General features: G+C 41.6%; 2 protein-coding genes across 14 annotated transcripts in view; both read right to left on the bottom strand.

Moving 5' to 3' along the window:
* POC1B (POC1 centriolar protein B) overlaps positions 1–20,084 on the bottom strand; it is a 120,357-nt gene extending 100,273 nt beyond the window's left edge. For 4 of the 13 annotated variants that reach the window (XR_012518391.1, XM_003927866.4, XM_010338480.3 and 1 more), the window contains exons 1-2: positions 19,917–20,084; positions 19,188–19,272 (exon numbers count right to left, since the gene is read on the bottom strand). Coding sequence is in view for 9 of the 13 variants with exons in the window: in XM_003927866.4 (XP_003927915.1) it covers positions 19,188–19,272; positions 19,917–19,931 (100 nt within the window). In the remaining 4 variants the exon portion in view is untranslated. Of the gene's footprint in view, positions 1–19,187 lie in introns of all 13 variants that reach the window. The other 9 variants (XR_012518389.1, XR_012518390.1, XM_074402442.1 and 6 more) reach the window with 4 other exon arrangements.
* GALNT4 (polypeptide N-acetylgalactosaminyltransferase 4) lies at positions 13,893–18,979 on the bottom strand. Its single transcript, XM_003927868.4, has one exon. The coding sequence runs from the start codon at positions 18,658–18,660 to the stop codon at positions 16,924–16,926; it is 1,737 nt and encodes a 578-aa protein (XP_003927917.1). The 5' UTR covers positions 18,661–18,979; the 3' UTR covers positions 13,893–16,923.
* Positions 20,085–21,001: the final 917 nt, after the last annotated feature.

The following is a 21,001-nucleotide window of genomic DNA, read 5'->3' as shown; positions in this document are numbered from 1 at the left end:
TGAAAGTATAAAGGAAACAGTACTTGCAATTTATGCCTGCCACATGGAAAATACTCAAATGTAGCTATTATTGCTAAAGTTTTCTCTTTTAGTAGTAGCTTAGAGAAAGTACTAAAGACTATAAACTGGATGAAATCACTGAGGAAATCAGTAAAGAAGAGGGTAAGGATATCTTTGCTAACCTTCAGATAAGGATGAGCAAAGGAAGGAACCACAAACGAAGTAGGAGGAAACAAGGATATTATGGTGTCCAGGAAGAGAATAAGCATTCTGAGATGGTGATAAGTGTGTCAAATGAGGCTGAGTAAAATCAGCCCTGATCAGAACCTGCCACATAATTTGCAGGGCCTAGCGCAAAATGTAAATGTGAAGGTCTTATAAGAAAATAATTAAGATTTTCAGGACAAGGATAGCACAGCATTAAACTAAGCATGGGGCCCTGTGCAACTGTGCAGGAGGTATGCCCACAAAGGTGGCCCTGGGCCCAAGGACCCAAATGTTGGTTTGACAGCAAGAATTGCTTCAATGAAGTGATGAGATCAAAGCCAGAATGGCATGGACTGAGAAGAAAATAAGACAGAGTTAATAACTATTATATAATATATATGTGACCCCAAGGCAGTGGGTCACTTCAGTCTAGAGGTTTGAGACCAGCTGGGCAATGTGGCGAAATCCCGTCTCTATAAAAAATACAAAAAAATTAGCTGGGCATAGTGACCTGCACCTATAGTCTCAGCTACTCTGTGGGAGTAGGGGAGGCTGAGGTGGGAGGACACTTGAGTCCCGGAGACAGAGGCTGTATTGAGCCGTGATTGTGCCACTGCACTCCAGCCTGGGTGACAGAACAAGGCTCTGTCTCAAAAAAAAAAAAAAAAAAAAAAAAAAAAAAAAGGCCGGGCGCGGTGGCTCAAGCCTGTAATCCCAGCACTTTGGGAGGCTGAGGCGGGTGGATCACGAGATCAAGAGATCGAGACCATCCTGGTCAACATGGTGAAACCCCGTGTCTACTAAAAATACTAAAAATTAGCTGGGCATGGTGGCACGTGCCTGTAATCCCAGCTACTCAGGAGGCTGAGGCAGGAGAATTGCCTGAACCCAGGAGGCAGAGGTTGCAGTGAGCCGAGATCGCGCCATTGCACTCCAGCCTGGGCAGCAAGAGCGAAACTCTGTCTCAAAAAAAAAAAAAAAAAAAAGAAAGAAAAAGAAAAAGAAACAACAACAAACTATGAAAACCAACACTGCATTTCCCTCTTCCTTAACCTTTCTTAGGAAAGAATTGTCCTACCAAACCTTAATACCATGATAATAAAATGTATTTAATTACTGATGTTAGTGTTGTACTGTGTCAACTTGGAATTTGCTTTCATACATTTCCACTAAACCACACCCTGTATAAATATTACCATATAATTTTAAATATCAAAGCTTGTACCATTCATGTTTGACTGGTCTATTTTGAGATAAATGACAAAAGGGAGGAAATTAATAGAAAACATTAACTTGTAATCTCCCAATTTAAAAAACATGTTTATATTCTATAACAATAATCCATTGTTTCAAGAAATCCTTTTTGGCATAAGAAAGAACAAAGCCCATGCTTACCTAGGGCAGTGCTTTGTCAATGGAGGTGACAACAAAGAACTCACAAATGGAAAATGTGTTTGCTCTTCATCTATCACGCAATGTACAAATGGTCACCTGTCTTTGTGTCACCTTAAGTACCAATAACTTCCTTGAGTCAACCCAAGCTTTCTCACTCATTGATTTGACCAAAATCAGCTGCAATTACTTAAGCGGCTCTGTCAGGAACACTATTTTCTGAAAAGAAATGTTACCGTCTCTAGTTTTTTGTTTCTTACAAATTATCTTATCTTTTCAACTGGTAATATGTGTACCCCATACAGAATTCCAGTATTACAGGATTCCAACATTACAAAATGGTATTTAATGAAATCCCTTCTTGTCCTTAGCAACCTGGTTCTCCTTCCTAGAGGCAACCAGCAACACTATTTTCTTGGGAAGACTTTGTGCTTATACAAATGTGTGTGTCTATTTTCTTATGTTTTTTATACAAATGGTAGTATCTTATACTTGCTATTCTGCATTTTGCCTCTCTATCCTCCCTCCTCAGTCTACTTAGTATGATATATATTGGAGATAATGTTTTGTTAATACCTAGAGCTGCCTCATTCCTTTTGCCCTTTTATTTTTTGTAAATTTTTATTTTGATAATTTTCTGTAAGCTTATTACAGAAAAAATTCAGAAAAGTTCTTAGGTTGCTCTTTGTCTTTATTGACTTTGATGTTCTTGAAGCTTATAGGCCTGTTATTTTGATAGCATGTTTGTTAATTTTATTAGATTCAAGATGTAAGTTTGACAAGAATATCACAAAAGTTATGATGTGACCTTCGCAGTGCATCATATTAGGGGGCACATGATGTCTCTTTGTCCTAACAGTGTTGATGTTAACTTTGATTGCTTGGTTTTGTAATCCTACCTCTACCAGGTAAAGTTAGTATTTTTCCCTGTGGAATTAATAAGTAACTTGTGGATACGGTTTGGCTCTGTTCCCACCCAGAATCTCATCTTGAATTGTAATCCAAATTATAATCCCCATGTTTTAGGGAAGCGACCTTATGGGAGGTGTTAGATTATGGGGGCGGTTCCCTCATGCTGTTCTCCTGATTGAGAGTGAGTCCTCACAAGATCTGATGATTTTATAGGGAACTTCACCACCTTTGTTCTGCACTTCTCTCTCCTGCTGCCACGTGAAGAAGGACGTGTTTGTTTACTCTTCAGCCATGATTGTAAATTTCCTGAGGCCTACCCAGCCATGTGGAACTGTGTGTCAATTAAACTTTCTCCTTTATAAATTACCCAGTCTTAAGAGGTTCTTTATAGAAGTGTGTGAACAGACTAATACACAAAGAGAGAAGACTATATAAATATCATCTTCCTCACCAAACTGTCACAGACTAATTGTAGCATCCTTTCATAATTTTCTAACCCATCATTCTATGACTTACTACTTAATGTTTAATTAATGAATTAATATTTTTAAAATGTAGTTACTATTGTAAGGAAGAACCATCCCTTTTCCTCCATTTATCTGTTTACTCATTCACTTATTTCTATCAGTGTGTATAGATTATTTAATTCAACAAGTTATAATCCATAACTGTCATTTATTTTTACTCTCAAATTGTCCAGATTTGGCAAATGAAAGCCCCTTAAAAAGTTGACCTTCATGTCCTTTTGATATGTTTCCATCATTCTTCCAATATTTCTTTGTTTTCTAGAATTACAGGATGTTCTAAGATGTACTTCTCCTGCTCCAGCCCTGAAATAGGCCTTTCCCCTACCAAAAAAGCTCTGATTTCTTTTCATGGATAATGGTATTTAGAAACCAATATTTGGGCACAATGTTTGCTCATTGCTACTGGTGTGTCAGTGAACAGAGCTAAGAAATAAGAAATCTCAACAGGCAGAATTAAGAAATTAGCTATAAGTAGAGAGCTGTTATCTGCCTAAATGTAGGTATGTTAATTGATATAGGTATTAAAAACCGTGAGTTCTAATATAATACCAAGAATACATTCTTGCCCTCTCTTTTTCCGTATTTGTGATTCTCTTTTCCCACAATAAGAAACCTGGCTCCCATTATGCTCAATATATCTTTGCTCAAGCCTAAGATACAAACAGTAGTTTTAGAATCATGAAACCACATGACTGCCAAAGCAATCACACTAACTAGAGTTCAGGATTCAGTTTTTGTTTTTTGAGAGACAGTCTCGCTCTGTCACCCAGGCTGAAGTGCAGTAGCACTCTTAGCTCACCACAACCTTGGCCTCCTGGGTTCAAGCCATTCTCATGCCTCAGCCTCCCAAGTAGCTGGGATTACAAGGGTGCACAACCATACCTAGCTAATTTTTTTTTTGTATTTTTAGTAGAGACAAGGTTTCACCATGTTGCCCAGGCTGGTCTCAAATTACTGTCCTCAAGTGATCTGCCTGCCTTGGCCTCCCAAAATGCTGGGTTTAAAGGCATGCACCACCACACCCAGTGTATTTGTTTTTTTAACTGGGAGGCAATTAAATTACAGGTGGCACCTTTTTGGTCTTGTCACACTTCCTTTTGCTCTCTGGTAACATGGGTCTATTTCAGCTTGGCAATTAGTCCTAGGGTATTGGCCCTTTCTTTCAGGTGTGGTCATGATTCCTAAAGACATGGCCTTTCTGATGTCTCAACTCAATGTCTGGAGTGTTCAGAGAGATTTTCTCTTTGTCGGAGCTAGAGACCTAGGCATCCAGCCCTGCATGGTCATTAGTATCAGCTCTCAGTCAGCAGGGACAGATGCCTGGTAGTCTCACATATTCCCACCCTGCACATCCTGAGCTCAGCCAGGTTGTTACCCTGAGACTGCTCTACCTCCCGGCTGTGCAGCAGGTAAGGTTCCCCCAGGAAGAAAGCCAAGGAGATCATGGGACCCACCTTGCATGTTTTCTTTCTTGCAAAGATCATAGTTTTGCACTCTCTGTAGTTCAATGCCTGAAAACAGCTAACTCACATATATTTTGTCCAGTTTTACAATTATTAGGTTGGTGCAAAACAGAAGTATTTGCTATTGATAATATTTTCATATTTCCAGCTACTAATTACTTTTATTACTGGAAGCAGAAATATGTTTTTTTTTTTGTTTGTTTTTTTGAGACAAAGTCTAGCTCTATTGCCAGGCTGGAGTACAGTGGAACGATCCCGGCTCACTGCAACTTCCGTTTTCCAGTTTCAAGCAATTCTCCTGCCTCAAGTAGCTGGGACTACAGGCATGCACCACCACTACCGGCTAATTTTTTGCATTTTAGTAGAGACGGGGTTTCACCATGTTGGCCAGGATGGTCTCAATCTCTTGACCTCATGATCCACCTGCCTCAGCCTCTCAAAGAGCTGGGATTACAGGCATGAGCCACTGTGTCTAGCCAAAAATAGGTTTTCATTCCTTTTTTTTTTTTTTTGAGATGGCATCTCAGTCTGTCACCAAGGCTCGAGTACAGTGACACGATCTCAGCTCATTGCAACCTCTGCCTCCCAGGTTCAAACAATTCTCCTCCCGAGTAGCTGGGACTACAGGCACATTGACACCACTCCAGCTGTTTTTGTATTTAGTAGAGACAGGGTTTCACCATGTTGGCCAGGCTGGTCTCGAACTCCTGGCCTCAGGTGATCTGCCTACTGGCCTCCCGAATTGCTGGCCTACAGCCATGAGCCACCACACCTGGCCAAATAGTACATATTTTAGATAACTTTGTACATTGGAAATATATTCCCTCTCGGGCCTTTTCATTCCATATTCAAAATAATCCTGATTGGCCAGGTGCAGTGGCTCATGGCTGTAATCCCAACACTTTGGGAAGCTGAGGTGGGTGGATCACCTGAGGTCAGGAGTTCGAGACCAGCATGGCCAAGATGGTGAAACCCCGTCTCTACTAAAAATGCAAAAAAATTAGCTAGGCACTGTGCTGGATGACTGTAATCCCAGCTACTTGGGAGGCTGAGGCAGGAGTATCGCTTGAACCCAGGAGGCAGAGGTTGCAAAGAGCTGAGATCATGCCACTGCACTCTAGCCTGGGCAACAGAGTAAGACTTTGTCTCAAAAAACAAAACAAAACAAAACAAAACAAAACCACAAAACCACCCTGATAATTCAGATTACCTTCATATAGAAATCCTTGGATTTTTCAAGTATTTCAGAAGTCCTTCTATATATTTTCTACCTCCATTATGTCCTACTATAAAGTCCATTACTGAAATTAAACTCAGCTTACTAGTTTCATCTGGTGCCATGACTTTGTACTTTATGCTGCATTTCCAGGTTCATGTTGGCCTTTGGGTCACAAAAGAAACACCAGATTGCTTTATTTGTTGTGGGGTGGGGATAGGGAAGTCTTCTAAATAAATCTTTAAGAATGAGTTCTCTAAATATTTTTAAGAAAAGAAAAATAAAAGGCAATCCCCAGACCTACACATCTACAAACATAGATGGGGCCTGGCACAATGGCTCACACCTGTAATCCCAGCATTTTGGGAGGCCGAGGCAGGTGAATCATGTGAGGCAAGGAATTCGAGAGCAGCCTGGCCAATATGGTGAAATACTGTCTCCACTAAAAATACAAAAATTAGCCAGGCATGGTGGTGTGCACCTATAGACCTAGCTACTTGGGAGGTTGAGGCATGAGAATCACCTGAACCCAGGAGATCGGGGCTGCAGTGAGCTGAGATCACACCACTTCACTCCAGCCTAGTGACAGAGGTAGATTTTCTCAAAACAACAACAAACCTAGATTGAAGTGAGGGAGAGGGTTGTACAATAAAAAGACATTTTCCAATCTTGGCTAGGCAAACTTTAATATTGTAATAAAACTGTAATATTGTAATACTCTTCCCTCTCATCACCTTTCAACCCATCCTGTGATGTTTGTACTATGCAAGCACTGCATAATAATATAATTAAGTGATGGCACTAACTTAAAATCCCTTCCTTGAATGAGGAAATAACTAAGCGTATTTTCTTTTTAGCTTATACTAAGTAATTAGCGTGCTAGTATAAGCTGGGTCTAAAGGAGCTATGGGTGTTTTAAAAAGTAATCTTTAGTAATGACAAGCTGAAGAAATTGAATTTAATTTATTCAGATTCCACATGTCTTTGGGAACTGGCAATAACAAAAACAGAAACCTTTAATGAATTGGTACTATGAGCCTAGTATTTTTAAATACTTCATAAGTACCGAGCCTAGGCACAGTGGCTTATGCCTGTAATCCCAGTGCTTCAAGAGGTCAAGGCAGAAGAACTACATTAGGCCAGGAGTTCAAGACCAGCCTAAGCAATAGTGAGATCCCATCTCTACAAAAAACTTTAAAAAATTGCCTGAGCTTGTTGGTACATGCCTGTAGTCCCAGCTACTCTAGAGGCTGATGCAGGCAGATGGCTGGAGCCCAGGAGGTCAAGGCGGCAGTGTGCTATGACTGCATCACTGCACTCCAGACTAGGCGCCTTTATAAGCATTATTTTATTTAATCCTAACAACAAGGCAGATAAATATCATTATCTCTATTTTACAGAAGAAGAAATGAGGCTTAGTGAGGTTAAGTAACTGGTTAAAGTAATATAGATGAAAAGTGAAAAGGGCTCAAATTTTAATTCAGTTTTATAAGACTCCAAAACCTAGGCTTTTAACCTTCTCAAAGCAAAGGGAATTTATGAATTATCTCCATTAGAATTACTAAGGTCCTTGCTCAAAATACGTATTTCTGGTGAATTATACATTCTTTGGGGGTGAGACCTGGGAAAATAAATTTTTGACAAGTTTCTCACTGAATTCTGACGCATATTGAAATTTGAGAAACACTGCTTTCTGTTACTACCTCTCAGGGTATACACTAAATTAGTTTAGCTTTTTAAATTTTTCAGCTTTTGTAATTTTAGTAATATTTTAAGCTATAACAGGAAAAGCTTCAGAAAGTAACACATAGGCTGCCATCAAGAATTTGAAAAAACTAAAAATGTTGGCAAACTTTTATTACGGTTTCACTGCAGGGAAACTAACTTAAAAATTCCAAATTTTAGTGTGCTTCTATTCAGTTAAAAAAGGAAAGATTAACTTGTTCTTTACCATCAATTATTGTACAAGCACACCACATGTTACAGAAGGACTGAATCAACGACAGGATAACCTTGAAGGAAAAAGTGGGGGAAGTGACAACTTCAATGATAAAATGTAATTTTCAACAGAAACTTCTAAAGTACAGCTCAGATTCTGTAAATTGTGTGAAAATACATTTAAAAGCTTTTACTGTTTGTTTAAACATGAATGTGGCCCTCTGGGAAAGGGACGACTGGCCTAATGGAAAAGGACATGGTTCCAGAATCAGACTCAAACTAGGCTCTATTAGGCTAAAAGTCCCTAACCCCCAGGCTGCAAACTGGTACTGGTCCATGGCCTGTTAGGAACTGGGTCACATGGCAGGAGGTGAGTGGCAGGCAAGCAAGTATTAAGGCTGACTCTACCTCCAGTCAGATCAGCAGTGGCATTAGATTCTCCTAGAAGTGTGAACCCTACTGTGAAAATTGTCCTCCACAAAACCAGTCCCTAGTGCCAAAAAGGCTGGGGACCACTGCTAGGCTCTGCTGCCTATTAGCTTTATAGTTTTGCGCAAATTACTGAAATTTCAGTTTCTGCATCCTGAAAAAGGAATGTCGACACTTCACAGGCTATTGTTTTTCTCCCATACTCTTCCCTCAGCACGTTTTAACCCATCCTGGGAAACCTAAGAACCCCTATGATATGGTTTGGATTTATGACCCCACCCAAATCTCATGTTGAATTGTAACTCCCAGTGTTGGAGGAGGGGCCTGGTGGGAGGTGATTAGATCATAGGGGCAGATTTCACCCTTACTATTTTTGTGATGGTGAGTTCTCACAAGATCTGGTTGTTTATAAGTCTATATAGCACCTCCCCTTCTCTCTCTTCCTCCAGCTCTGGCCATGGAAGATGTGCCTGCTTCCCTTTACCACGACTGTAAGTTTCCTGAGGCCTCCCCAGCCATGTTTTCTGTAGAGCCTGTAGAACCGTGAGCCAATTAAACCTCTTTTCTTTGTAAATTACTCAGTCTCAGGTATTTCTTTACAGCAGTGGGAGAACTGACTAATACATCCTACCTTCTAAGAGTCTACTAAGAAAAACTATGCTTCAGGTCCTGCTTCCTCTAATCATGACTAGAAGCTGAAGCCTAAGGCTCTCTGGTCATCAATCACTGTGCAAACTCTCACTCCCATTATGCTCTGGATATACCCTTAAACTGACCCTAGTACCCATCCTTCTCTCCTCAAAAATCTACTACTGGGCCACAGCACCCACTAGATGATGCCTCTTTATTCACATCCTCCTCTCTCTAAGTCCCTCTTCCTCCTTAAGTACGTAAAACTTGACTCTGCCTGGAGACACCATGTTTCCTGACACCTTTCAAGCAGTAATCATTTTCTCTTTCACAGGTCACAGTCTTTCTCTCCATTTCAACTCTGAGCACTATGAATTAAACAGATATCTGACCCCAGCAACATGTAAGACATTGTGGAAAAAGGGGGAGTCCTAAGTTATAAAGCAGTCAAAAATCTCTAATTGGGGAGCTTAAATTCAAGTGGAAATGCAGACAAATATGTCATTTTATTGATTTCCTTAACTAATTAATTTTTTGAAGCTGAGAGTCCTGCTATGTTGCCCAGGCTGGTCTCAAACTCCTGGGCTCAAGCTATCCTTCAAGCCTCAGCCTCTTGATAGCTGAGACTACAGGCATGTACCACTGTGCTTCACTTTGTATCATTTTAAATTGTGCGAAGAGGCATGAAAGATAAAGCAGGAAGTCTTATTTGCGTGGTGGTGGAATCTTAAATAGAATGATCAGTGGCATTTAAAGTGGAGGTGGGAAGGACAAGGAGTCAGCTAAGAGTAAGGTGGTGAAGAACATTTCAGACCAAGGGGGAAACAGGGCCTCTCCAAAGACGTTTTTTCTCCTGCCTCCTCAGCAACCCATTCTGAGGATCTTGTCACCAGCAGAACATGAGCACTTCCCAAATCACTGATTGCAACCCACCAGGACAACTTGCTTTCCTTATGACACTCTCACTTCCATCTCATACAGAATTCCAAGACCCATGTTCTCATCCAGACCCTTGCTCTCCATTGAGGCTCTCTTCTCACCATCTTCACTTCACTACCCAATTTATAACCTTTATTTCTCTCTTTATTCAATAATTATAATCCCCCTCATACACATAACGTTCAATCCCTTGACTCTTCCCTCCTTCCTTCAAATTCCTGTGGCAAAAATCCCAATCACTCTGCCTTTTCTGAGACTGTAACTGTACCAGTGAGAATTGCTGGTCACCCCATCTCCAAACAGATTCGAAACACAATAAATTCACAACTAAGTTCACATGGGCTTTATATACTGCAAAGCCGCACATGATTCTCCATTAGTTTCCTCCTCCACTCTCTCTAATGACTATTTAATATTGCCTGTCTCTTCAACATTTCTACCCCACTCCTAACTTTGACTTTCATAATACCCTACTATAATGGTTTTCCCTCCTATCTTTCTGATTATTCTTTAAGTTATTTTGCTATCTTCTTTTCTGATCTACAGGTTGGAGATCTTCAATATTCAGATATGGGCTATTTGCTCTCATTACCGAACATTTTTCCCAGGTGATCTCATTCATTTCCATGACTCTAAAAAACATCTATATGCTAATAATTCCCAAATTTCTGTTTTGCCCAGACCATCACTGTAATTTGAAGACCACTATCCTAGTTTGAACCACCATCAAGTGCTGGTGTTATTATAATCCCCCTAAGTGATTTCTCTACTAACAGTACAATCTCCTTATAGTAGCCAGAGCTGTCTTTTTGAGGTACAAATCAAATCACGTTATTCCCTTACTAAAATTTCCACAACTCTCAAAACAAAATCCTAAAATACGTCAAGTCTCCTTAGCTGCTGTAACAAATCACCACAAACTTGGAGGCATAAAACAACAGAAATTTATTCTCTTACAGTTCTGGAAACCAGAAGAGGTGTTGGCAGGGCCACACTCTCTCCAAAGACTCTAGGGGAGATCTCATTCCCTACCTCTCCTGGCTTCTAGTGTCTCTGGGCCCTCACTGACTTGTGGCTGCATCACTCCAGTCTCAGCCTCTGCCTTCACCTGGGCCTCCTCTTATCTCCTCTGTATGTTTTTTACTACACATCACTGGATTTAGGTCCCACCCAGATAATTCAGGTTGATCTCACAAGCATTAATATCTTTTGTAGATTTACATCTAGAAAGACATTCTCCCACCAAAATAAGGTCACATCACAGGTTCCAAGGACGACGACATGGACACGTCTTTTGGAGGGCCACCATTTAACCCACTGTAGCTGCAAGGCCCTGCCTCAGCTTTCGCTGCCTCCTGCTGCAGCTTCATCTCTCTTTGTTTAACAGATTCTACTCATCGTATACTTCCTTGATCTAGGATAGCTCTTACCCACCCTCGGTCTTTGCCTATGCTATTCTTCTTTTAGTCTTTACCTAGCTAACTTCTCCTTCTGGTCTTCAGTTAAATCTAACTTTCACAGAGAAGTATTTCTTGACTCCATAAATGTAAGTATGTCTCCACTGTTATCATCCCGTTAAAAAGCACTCTATGGCCGGGTACAGTGGCTCACACCTGTAATACCAGCACTTTGGGAGGCCCAGGCACTTGGATCACTTAAGGTCAGGAGTTCGAGACCAGCCTAGCCAAATTGGTGAAACCCTGCCTCTACTAAAAATACAAAAATTAGCCAGAAATGGTGGCATGCACCTGTAATCCCAGCTACTCAAGAGGCTGAGGCATCAGAATCACCTGAACCCGGGAGGCGGAGGTTGCAGTGAGCTGAGATCACACCACTGCACTCTAGCCTGGGTGACAGAGTGAGACTTGGTCTCAAAACAAACAAACAAACAAACAAAAAACCCACTCTATTCCTTTCCTTCACAGCTTTGACTATTTTCCTTTGTTTCATCATGTTGTATTGACAAATGGATTTACGTTTACTCATTAATATTTGTCTCCACCACTGGACCATGAACTCTTCATACCATCTTATGAAGCACATCTGTTTTCTTCCCTTCTGTATGTATATCCAGAGCATAAAATGGCATCTGGCACACAGTAGACTTAACTAAATAAGGGAGTATTAAATAAACAGAGTGCCTCCTCTTCCCCTTTTGAACAGGATTAGATACATGCAAATAAATTAGTTAGAATGGTGACCAGGCACCCAAAGACGCTGCTGGCCTGCAGTAGATATCACTCCTAGCCCAGCCTGGAAGATTGATAAAGCTTGGCACAAAAGAAAAAGTAGCACCCAATATTTATTAAGTTAGAAGGACTTCTCCGTTTTCATTTCTTTTTTTTTTTTTTTAAATGACACAGCCTCAGGAGATTCTGAGGACATGTGCCCTCTAATTTACATTTCTGCTGTGGGACAATTATACAACTCAGGAACTCATTTCACCTTTTACAGTAATCATCTCCTGTCCAAAAGGACTGATTGAAAATTTCTCTGAAACTCTGCAGGTGTTGAACAATGAGAACACATGGACACAGGGAGGGGAGCACTACACACTGGGGTCCGTTGGGGGGGAAATGGGGGAGGGACGGGGGGGTGGGGAGGTGGGAAGAGATAGCATGGGGAGAAATGACAGATACAGGTGAGGGGACGGAAGGCAGCAAACCACACTGCCATGTGTGTACCCTATGTAACAATCTTGCATGTTCTTCACATGTACCCCAAAACCTAAAATGCAATTAAAAAAAAAAAAAAAGAAAAGAAAATTTCTGAAACTTTAGGAAAAACTCCAATACAAACTGATTTCCAAGCCCCAACTACTAAGAAGGGTGATTCATAAAACTTTCTTAATTCTGCAAATTGCAAAATGATTCAAGTATTATTAATACTCAATCCTACTGGCCTGTTCTGAAGTCTAGCATGCACAGAGGCATGCAAAGAGGTCTAGCATGCAAAAAGAAATCTTTTCTGAGGCACCAGAAATTCTCCACCCTGCTTTTGTTCCCGAGGTATTTTTTAAAAACTGAGATAGCATTTAAATACCGTAAAATTTAGCCTTTTAAAGTATACCAGTCAGTGTTTTCCCCAACATTATGCAACCTTTATCACTAATTCCAGAACATTCTCATAATCCCCTACTCCCTGCCACCTGCCAAAAATTCATCTCTATTAGCAATCATTCTCTATTCTTCCCTTTCCCAGTCCCTGGCAAATACTAATGTACTATCTCTGGATTTTCCAGTCTTTTTTTACAAACTGAAACACAGAGAGATGAAGTGATTTACACAGAGCTGCAAGTCACTTAGAGAGTGAAATTAGAATATGAGTATTTACAGAAACTTTTAAGTGTATAAAAATTAGTGAAAACATATTTAGGTCATCTATATATATGCTAAATGCAGCTGTAAGACCATCTGATGTTAGAGTCCTTAGAACAGTCATTCTCAGGCAGTGTGTCTGGCCAGGGAGAGACAGGTGTATAGGGATTTAGGAATCACTAAAGACGAAGAGACTTAGGCCACGTGTGTTGGCTCACACCTGTAATCCCAGCACTTCGGGAGGCTGAGGTGGGCGGATCACCTGAGGTCAGGAGTTTGAGACCAGCCTGACCAAAACGGAGAAACCTCGTCTCAACTAAAAATACAAAATTAGCCAGGCGTGGTGGCGTATGCCTGTAATCCTAGCTACTTGGGAGGCTGAGGCAGGAGAATCACTTGAATCAGGGAGGTTGTGGTGAGCCGAGATCTTGCAATTGCACTCCAGTCTGGGCAAGAAGAGTGAAACTCTGTCACAAAAAAAAAAAAAAAAAAAAAAAGGGGGAAGAAACTTGCCACTTGTGGAAGAAAACTGCATTTATGGACAGGGGAAATATGACGATATGTGGTTTAGAGGATAGACATTTTTCTTGTCCACCCAGGGTACTGAAAATGGTGCTAATATGTCCAGGTGCCTACCTGCTTCCTTTTACAGTGGCCCAATGGGTTCCAGAGATCCCTGATCATTTTAGTTTGCTTATGAGTAGTTAATAAAATAATGGTCCTAATATCCCTTCAGAATACTTGCTGGTTTATGACACCTTGTAAAATAATATGGGAACTTTGACTTTTAAAATATCTACTGTCTGGATTTTCAAATAAGTAAAAGAACTGCAAGCTGAACTTATTTCCATTGCTACTATAAATGTATACACGGGATTACGTTCCCACAGGCTAAAATGATCACAATCTATTTGCAAAAATAATCAGGCACACTTTTTATTTTATGTCTTAATCAACATTACAAATACAAAAAGGAAAAAGGACAAACCACTCATCACAGAGAAAAATCATCATTCAAAGGAGATTAATCTGGACTTCAACATTCTTTATGCTCATTTAAAAATATTATTAAAACAGGAATTCAAAAGGACAAGTAAATAACAACCAAGTATTTTATTAATTAAAATAGAGACCTTAAACCAATTAAGACTATACAACTTAAAAATAACCTGTCTCTAGCATAGAAAAGTTTCATTTGCCATCATATAATGAATACACAGGAGATTACTAACGGGTAAGAAACAAATTTTCTTTTACAAACAAGTTATTTTGAGTTATAGAGATCATCCTGGTGGCTAGATTTTTTTTAATGATGACTAAAAATGCCTATTTAGATAGGATACTAAATGACATAGTGAACATTTAAAGTTGAAACTTCTTGTCCACCAAATATTTTCCTAAACATGTTTTTAAGCATATACATTAACCTATAAAGTCAACTCTTAATTATCTACAGCAAAAGATAACTTTGGTACTACTAAAATCAATTTTTTTAATGTAAAATTACAGAGTATTTTTGGAATTAAATTGGAGCATGCCTAAATATGAAAATGTGAAAGTCCCATTTTTCTGTTATGTACTCTATTACGAGGAATGAACGTTCAGCCTAACTATACTGAATTATTGATATAAATAAAGCACCACCGTAAAATCTCTTCCTAAAAGATTGCTGGGTCACATCTAGCAACTTAAGGCAAAAGGTAAATAAAGAATTACTTTTAAAAGCCTCATTTCCCTTTTGATAGGAGCATCAAGATACTAAAATAAAAACAATGTAATAAGTACTTCCAAAATATAACAATTTTAGTTCTCCCATATGATACGGGGCTAACAAGAAAACAAAAAATAAATAAAAAGATAAAATTTAAAAATAAGTAAAAAATAGAAAATATTTTTTAAAAGCAGCCTACGCAAGAGAAGTGGGTGGGTTTAGGAGAATTCCCTTTTTGAAAAATTCAGAGAATTATTATTAATCCTTCTTAAATTAAATGCAGGATCAAGCATACTGCATGTGGAATTGGGACAATTCTTTGATAAACTTTAAGGTTGCTAAATAACTTACAGAAACTATGAATGCGTTTTCATTTTAAGAGGCAAAAGAGAAAATATTCCAGATTGCATAACAATTTTATTTTTTGAAATGGTTATCCTAAAGAATTTCCTTAAATTCAGATTTTTGCAAAAGTCCTACTTTCCAAGTCATCAAGTAAACACTAAAAACAACTTTACTCATGAATATGGTAAACTCTTTATGAAGCATGCATTTTTCATAAATCTAGGCCAACGTAAGCTAATTGAAATTTAATTCTAAATTCATCCTGTGATTTCTGGACATAATATTGGCATAAAACCAGTAAAAATACTTTTTTAAAAAAGCATTTACTTCCCAAATAATTTAGTTTTGGAAATATTTACATTCTTAGTCAAAAAATTACTTTTAGTCTAAAGGTTTTAAAAACAAATTTGGTCCAACAATTAACAACATGAAATGACTATAAACACTGACTAAAACTTCTTAACCCACAGAAATAAACCATTTCAGGTGAGTTCAGCTCACTTAATTTTTAAAACCTATTTCTCTTTTCCAGCTTCACAACTGGATTGAACATTGCTCAACTGCTCAACATTACCTATGTCAAAAGTGAAAAGACAAAAAGTATTGTAAAGATTTCACAGTGAGTAAATCTGGGAAGAGTATACTGTATAATCGACATTTCAGAGCTGGAAGGGATCTTTAATGTCTAATCCAGCACCCACATTTTATAGATGAGAAAACCAAGCCCAAACACGTCAAATAACTTGACCAAAGTCATATTCCTCAGCTGAGCCATTCATTCATTCAATCATTCATTCACCCACTTACTGAAAGCTGCCTAAGTTCCAGGCTGGACGTTAGGAGATGGAAAGCAGCATTCACAATTGCCAAGGCAGTCTTTTTTCCCTGCATTTTCAAGATAAATTCTTAAACTTCCTGATCACCAGAACTCATAGGAGACTTCCACAGCCTTGGTAGAACTTAGCCCACTTTCAGTTTCATACATTTCAATAAACATAGTTGGGTTTAACTTCAGAGAAGCCTCAATTGTCGTTTACTTTGAATGATTAAGCATTAACAAAGGGAGGCACAGTATTCTCAAAGAGTCCCTTTTTAGTATATTTATAACTTAAGGAAGTGAATTCAGAAAATACCCTGTACACACAGACAAGTTCACAGAGAGGACAGCTTACAAAATCAGAGGAATCTGAGGTATCAATATATTATAGATCAGTGAAGTCCAATAGCTCAAGTTTACAAAGTGTGGAATGTAAACATCTCCCCATTTCCATTTTGATATGGGTATGTCTACATGTTAAAAGACCTCCAAACTCACACTCAAACAAATTCCCTCTTCCAATTACACATGTATCTAAAACCAGGCCTTCTGCCTTAAGATCAACTTTATTTCATTTCTTTTTGATTAGAAAAAATTAGATTAACAAATAAAACCCAAAATTTAATGTGCTGGCTAAAAGAAATTCAAATTCTATGTAATCAAAATAGCAATAACTTAAAATGCACATTCATGAGTTTTGTTAAAAAATGGGATGTGCAGTGAACTTACTCATCAACATAAATCATACCTCATTTTTCTTGGACCTTTACATTCTTTAAGTCTGGCACTTAAATGTTTTGTGTGTTTCAATTCACAGTCAACTTCTTTTAAGAAGAGACCATATTGACAAAGCTCTTAAATAAAACAACCCATAAGTAAGGCACTGTGAAATATTAAACAACAGCACTTCCGGATACCCAGTTTCAGTGTGATATACCAAAATGAATCCCAGCTTTCCAGTGCTCCAGAGGACTGTTGGGTGGCTTTTGATAAAATAAAATACAATCTTCACTGAGGCTCTTATGGCTCTTTGACTTTCTTGAAGCTATTGTCAGCTCATGATGAAAGTGCTGTTGTGCTCTACTTCTCGAAACTCCAAATCTGATTTTTATCTAGAGCATCACAAGTTTTCATTTGTACATCAGGTCGGCCCTCTGGTGTCCGGTAAGCACTAAGACACAGTCCTGAGTGTGGGTGAAAAATGGTTCCATCGTCTTTAAAATGCCAAATAATATTTACTGGTGCTGGGAATCCATCTTTGGGACAATTTTGCATTCCTACATAATTTTTTTGCTCAGGAACCTCTGCACATAACTCTGTCACAGAATTAAACCTTATTTCTTTCTTTGAAGTATATTCAAAGAATTGATTGCCTCCTTGACCATGGCATCCAAACAGTGAAAGGTTAGCACCCGTGGGGTTGTTGTCAGGAGAATTATAATCCAAACATTCAGACGAGATCCCTCTACTGCGAATAGCCCCATGCCAGCCTGGCCTATCCTCTGGAACATGTAAATTAGGAAACACGTTTTTCAAATACCAGTCAAAGCTCTTGCATTTCAGCCGCTCTCGTAGTAGTTTTCTTTCAGAAATATCACCATAAGCTTCTTTTCTTGCTGGAGGGTTTCTATTGTAGAAGTGTTCTTTGTACTCATCCATCCAAACTTCTGCTGCCCGAGCAGTATTCTGTAGGAAATTGGGGCGAGCATATGGTGCCCGCTTGGGGAACACATGGCCCACGTGGGAACATGGGTGGATCTCCAATTTGCCACCACACTGCCACACCCTAAAAGACAGCTCAAGGTTTTCACCTCCCCACACTTCCATTCCGGTGTCATATGTTCCAAGGTACTGAAAGTATTTCTTGCTGACAGCAAACAGTCCTCCAGCCATGGTGGGTGATCTGATGGGATCAATTCTTGATATCCGCCTGTCTCTTTCATATTTGGGGACAGAGTGCCATTGAAACGTTAAACGCCAGTCAAATCCACCAATCATGGGCTCCCCTGTCTGCATATAGAATTCAAAAGTATTCCAATCAATTGTGTCTATAACAGGACACACAATTGCTGTTTCATCTCTCCCAATCCTTTCCAGAAGCGGTTCCAGCCAACCGGAATTACACTCACAGTGACAATCCAGGAAAGTGAGGACGTCCCCAGTGGCGAAAGTGGCCCCAATCAGACGGGCCCTAACCAGCCCCTCACGCTTATTGGTCCTAATCAAGCGTACTCGATCAAGATTGCTGATGTAAGTTTCAAGTTGTGTCTTCAAATAAACTCTGTCACTCAAGTCATCCACCAAGATGATCTCTTTCAAAAGCACTGCAGGAGAAGTTTCTAGAACACTGTGAATGGTACGGAGCAAAGTCGACCAGGCTTCATTATAGAAAGCAATGATAACAGACGTCGTAGGAAGTGTCCTATAGTTGAACTTCTTGGACTTACACTCATACATTCTTTTATCCTCTATGTGTCGATGCAGGGAAATCCTGTCACTGAGGTAAATATTGATGGCATATCTCTCAATGAGTTCTTCTTGCTGCTTCAGTTCACCCTCGTTGAGATGGAGTTTGCTAGCTTTCCCCCACTCCCCAAGTGCATGGGAATCTGCAGGGGGCTTCTCATAAAGCGGTCGAGACAAATCCTCTGTATTTTTCTGGAAGTCTGAGAGCCTTCTGGACCCCAGCTCCCTGGCATGGCCGGCTCCTGTGGAGGCATGGAAAGTGGAGACCAAGAGCTCCACGAAGATATAGGCCACTGTTAAAAAAGCCAGCAGCAGGCAGCTCTTGCCTGCCCAAGTCCACCTCACCGCCATCCGGTTCAGGGCTGGGGCGCAGACGCCGCCACCCAGCCACCACGCAGGAGGAGGGCGGCGGAACCCACGGCTCGAGCTCAGGTACTTTCCAGCAGGTCCTTCCTTTCATGCAGGCGCTGGGCTCCTTTCCGGGGTCACCTGAGCCCTCTCGGCCCTCGGCCCCGGCACAGCCAACTCTTCCTCTCTCCCCGCTTCCTCCTGCTCGGCTCACAACTTTTCACAAACTCTCCAGCCAACACCCCACCCTCCCGGGCCGAGGACAAACCCCTCCCCTTCCCACTCACTCCTCCTGGTGGTTAGTTCGCGAAAGTCGTCGCCAGGCCCAGGCCGCTGAATCGGGGCGGGGCACGGAGGAGCGGTCCCCGGCCGCGCCCCGCCGCGCGGGCCCCCACCTCCGGGCGCGCTCAGCCCCCACACAGGCCCCTAGCCGCCCTCCTAGGGGCCCTGCCTGGGCAGGAGGAGAGGGGTCCGTTCCGGCCCGGGGAGAGTCTGTCGCATTACCAAAGGAAAACAGGAAGACGACTTACCGAGCTGCTTGCCGTTGGAGCTGAAGTCCAAGGAGGTGAGCGCAGCTTTGTGGCCTTTGAAATAACGCTCCAGAACGGGGTCCTCCTGGAAGGGAAAGCTGTCAAGTTTGGAAAGTAGCCGCACACCTCGAATTCTGGGGGCCGGGACAGACGCTGCCACTCCCCCGGAGCCCGGCCTCGGAGCGGCCGCGCAGGCGGCGACTTGGGGGGCGGCAGGACGGCAGCGCGGGCGCCGGCACCAGTCCCCCCGCAGGGACCGCAGAGCGCTCGGTTCGCGCTTCCCGGAGTCCAGCGCATCGCGGGAACCGCGGCCCCTTTGAAATGCACGTTCCCGGGCCCCGCCTACCGGCAAAGGGCGGGCAGGTGCGAGGATGAGCCTCGGCTTTGGTACTTTTTTTTTTTTTAAATACCTCCCAGGTGATTCTGACGCAGGCGCTCCAGGGAAACCCTCCGAAAATTCTGGGCGCCGGGGGGCCGCCCGGCTCGGTCCGGAGCTCCGGAACTCCGGGAAAAGCGCCCGGGAGCTGGGTCTGGGCTCCGCACTCTGGCCGCCCAGGTGGCAGAGAGGGAGATGCGGATACCCCAGGACGAGGGGCTCAGGACCCGGTAGCGGACACCTGCCTCCATATCCTGCCCGGTGCGGGTTCGGCCCGTACCTGGCTCGCAGCCCGCGGGACAGGCTCCAGGGAGGACCTCCCCCCACTGCCCCCATCTCCAGTCCGTCCTTACCGTGGCTGAGGCCATCGGAGGAGCATTCGGCGCTTGACCCCTAAGGGTGGGCGAACCCGGAGAGGGGAGGGGGGGGAGGGGAGGGGGCGAGAGGGGACCGTGCGGCGCCCGGAACCGTCTGCCTAAAGCGGCAGCGCCTCCCGGTCACTACAACAACGGCGGCCCAGTTAAACCCTGCGCTCAAGGCATGGCCAGTCGAGCACCGAGACCCCGCCGACGCTGTAAAGAGCAGGCGGAAGGAATGCTCCGGATCAGCTGTGGCCACACACCAAAGCCCATGTTTACTGACACTCGCGTTCCCCTAAGTTTGATGTCAGGAAGTGGGGTAGTAACCAGGATGGGAATAAGGGATGAATGGAAGGGAGCTGTGAGTCTGTGATCGATGCAATCGGAGTTCGATTACGTTTTAAAGAGACAGCACCCGAGACGTTCAACGTGGTCCCCTACTGCTTATTTTGTTGAAAAGCTTTGACAAGAGAGGGACAGCTTGCTAGTTATTACTATACTAAAAGAAACTAAATACCCGGAGGGCAGATTTGAATTTATTTAACTACTGTTTTCCATACAGTTCCCTGCGTGATATTGATAGAGGCTGGATCTGCGTGAGGAATGAATGAGTGACTGAATGAATAAATGTTGTGCGTGCAGTTAATCATTTTCTGTATATGTTTCCATTCTCATCTGCTCATTGGCGTATGCCTTAAAGCACTAAACTTACACAGCAGGATAATTAAAGTCTTTAGGAAGACTTGGAAACATGGTTTTTGTTTGTTCTTCTTCTTCTTTTTTTTTTTTGTTATGAGACCGAGTTATTACAGTAAGCTTTGTTACAGAGTATCGTTTGTGCTTCAGCCAAACTATGAAGTTGGTAGAATTACAAAATGTTTTCAATGTTTCCAAGTTATAAGTGATTCCTAGATATTGATCTTAGAGGTGATACAGAGACAGCTTTTCTAATTCTAAGTCCATATCCTTTTTTAACCCTGCTTCAAAGCATGATGTTCTGAGCTGAAAATTACATATAGTGTAAGGATCCTTTGCAGCATAAAAAGGCATGATAGAATACAGTTGGTAAGATGTGTGTT

This window comes from Saimiri boliviensis, chromosome 7, assembly GCF_048565385.1.
Source record: "Saimiri boliviensis isolate mSaiBol1 chromosome 7, mSaiBol1.pri, whole genome shotgun sequence".
NCBI classification, from domain to species: domain Eukaryota; kingdom Metazoa; phylum Chordata; class Mammalia; order Primates; family Cebidae; genus Saimiri; species Saimiri boliviensis.
Note: the sequence above shows the minus strand (reverse complement) of the source record. Positions and strands in the feature narration are given on the sequence as shown.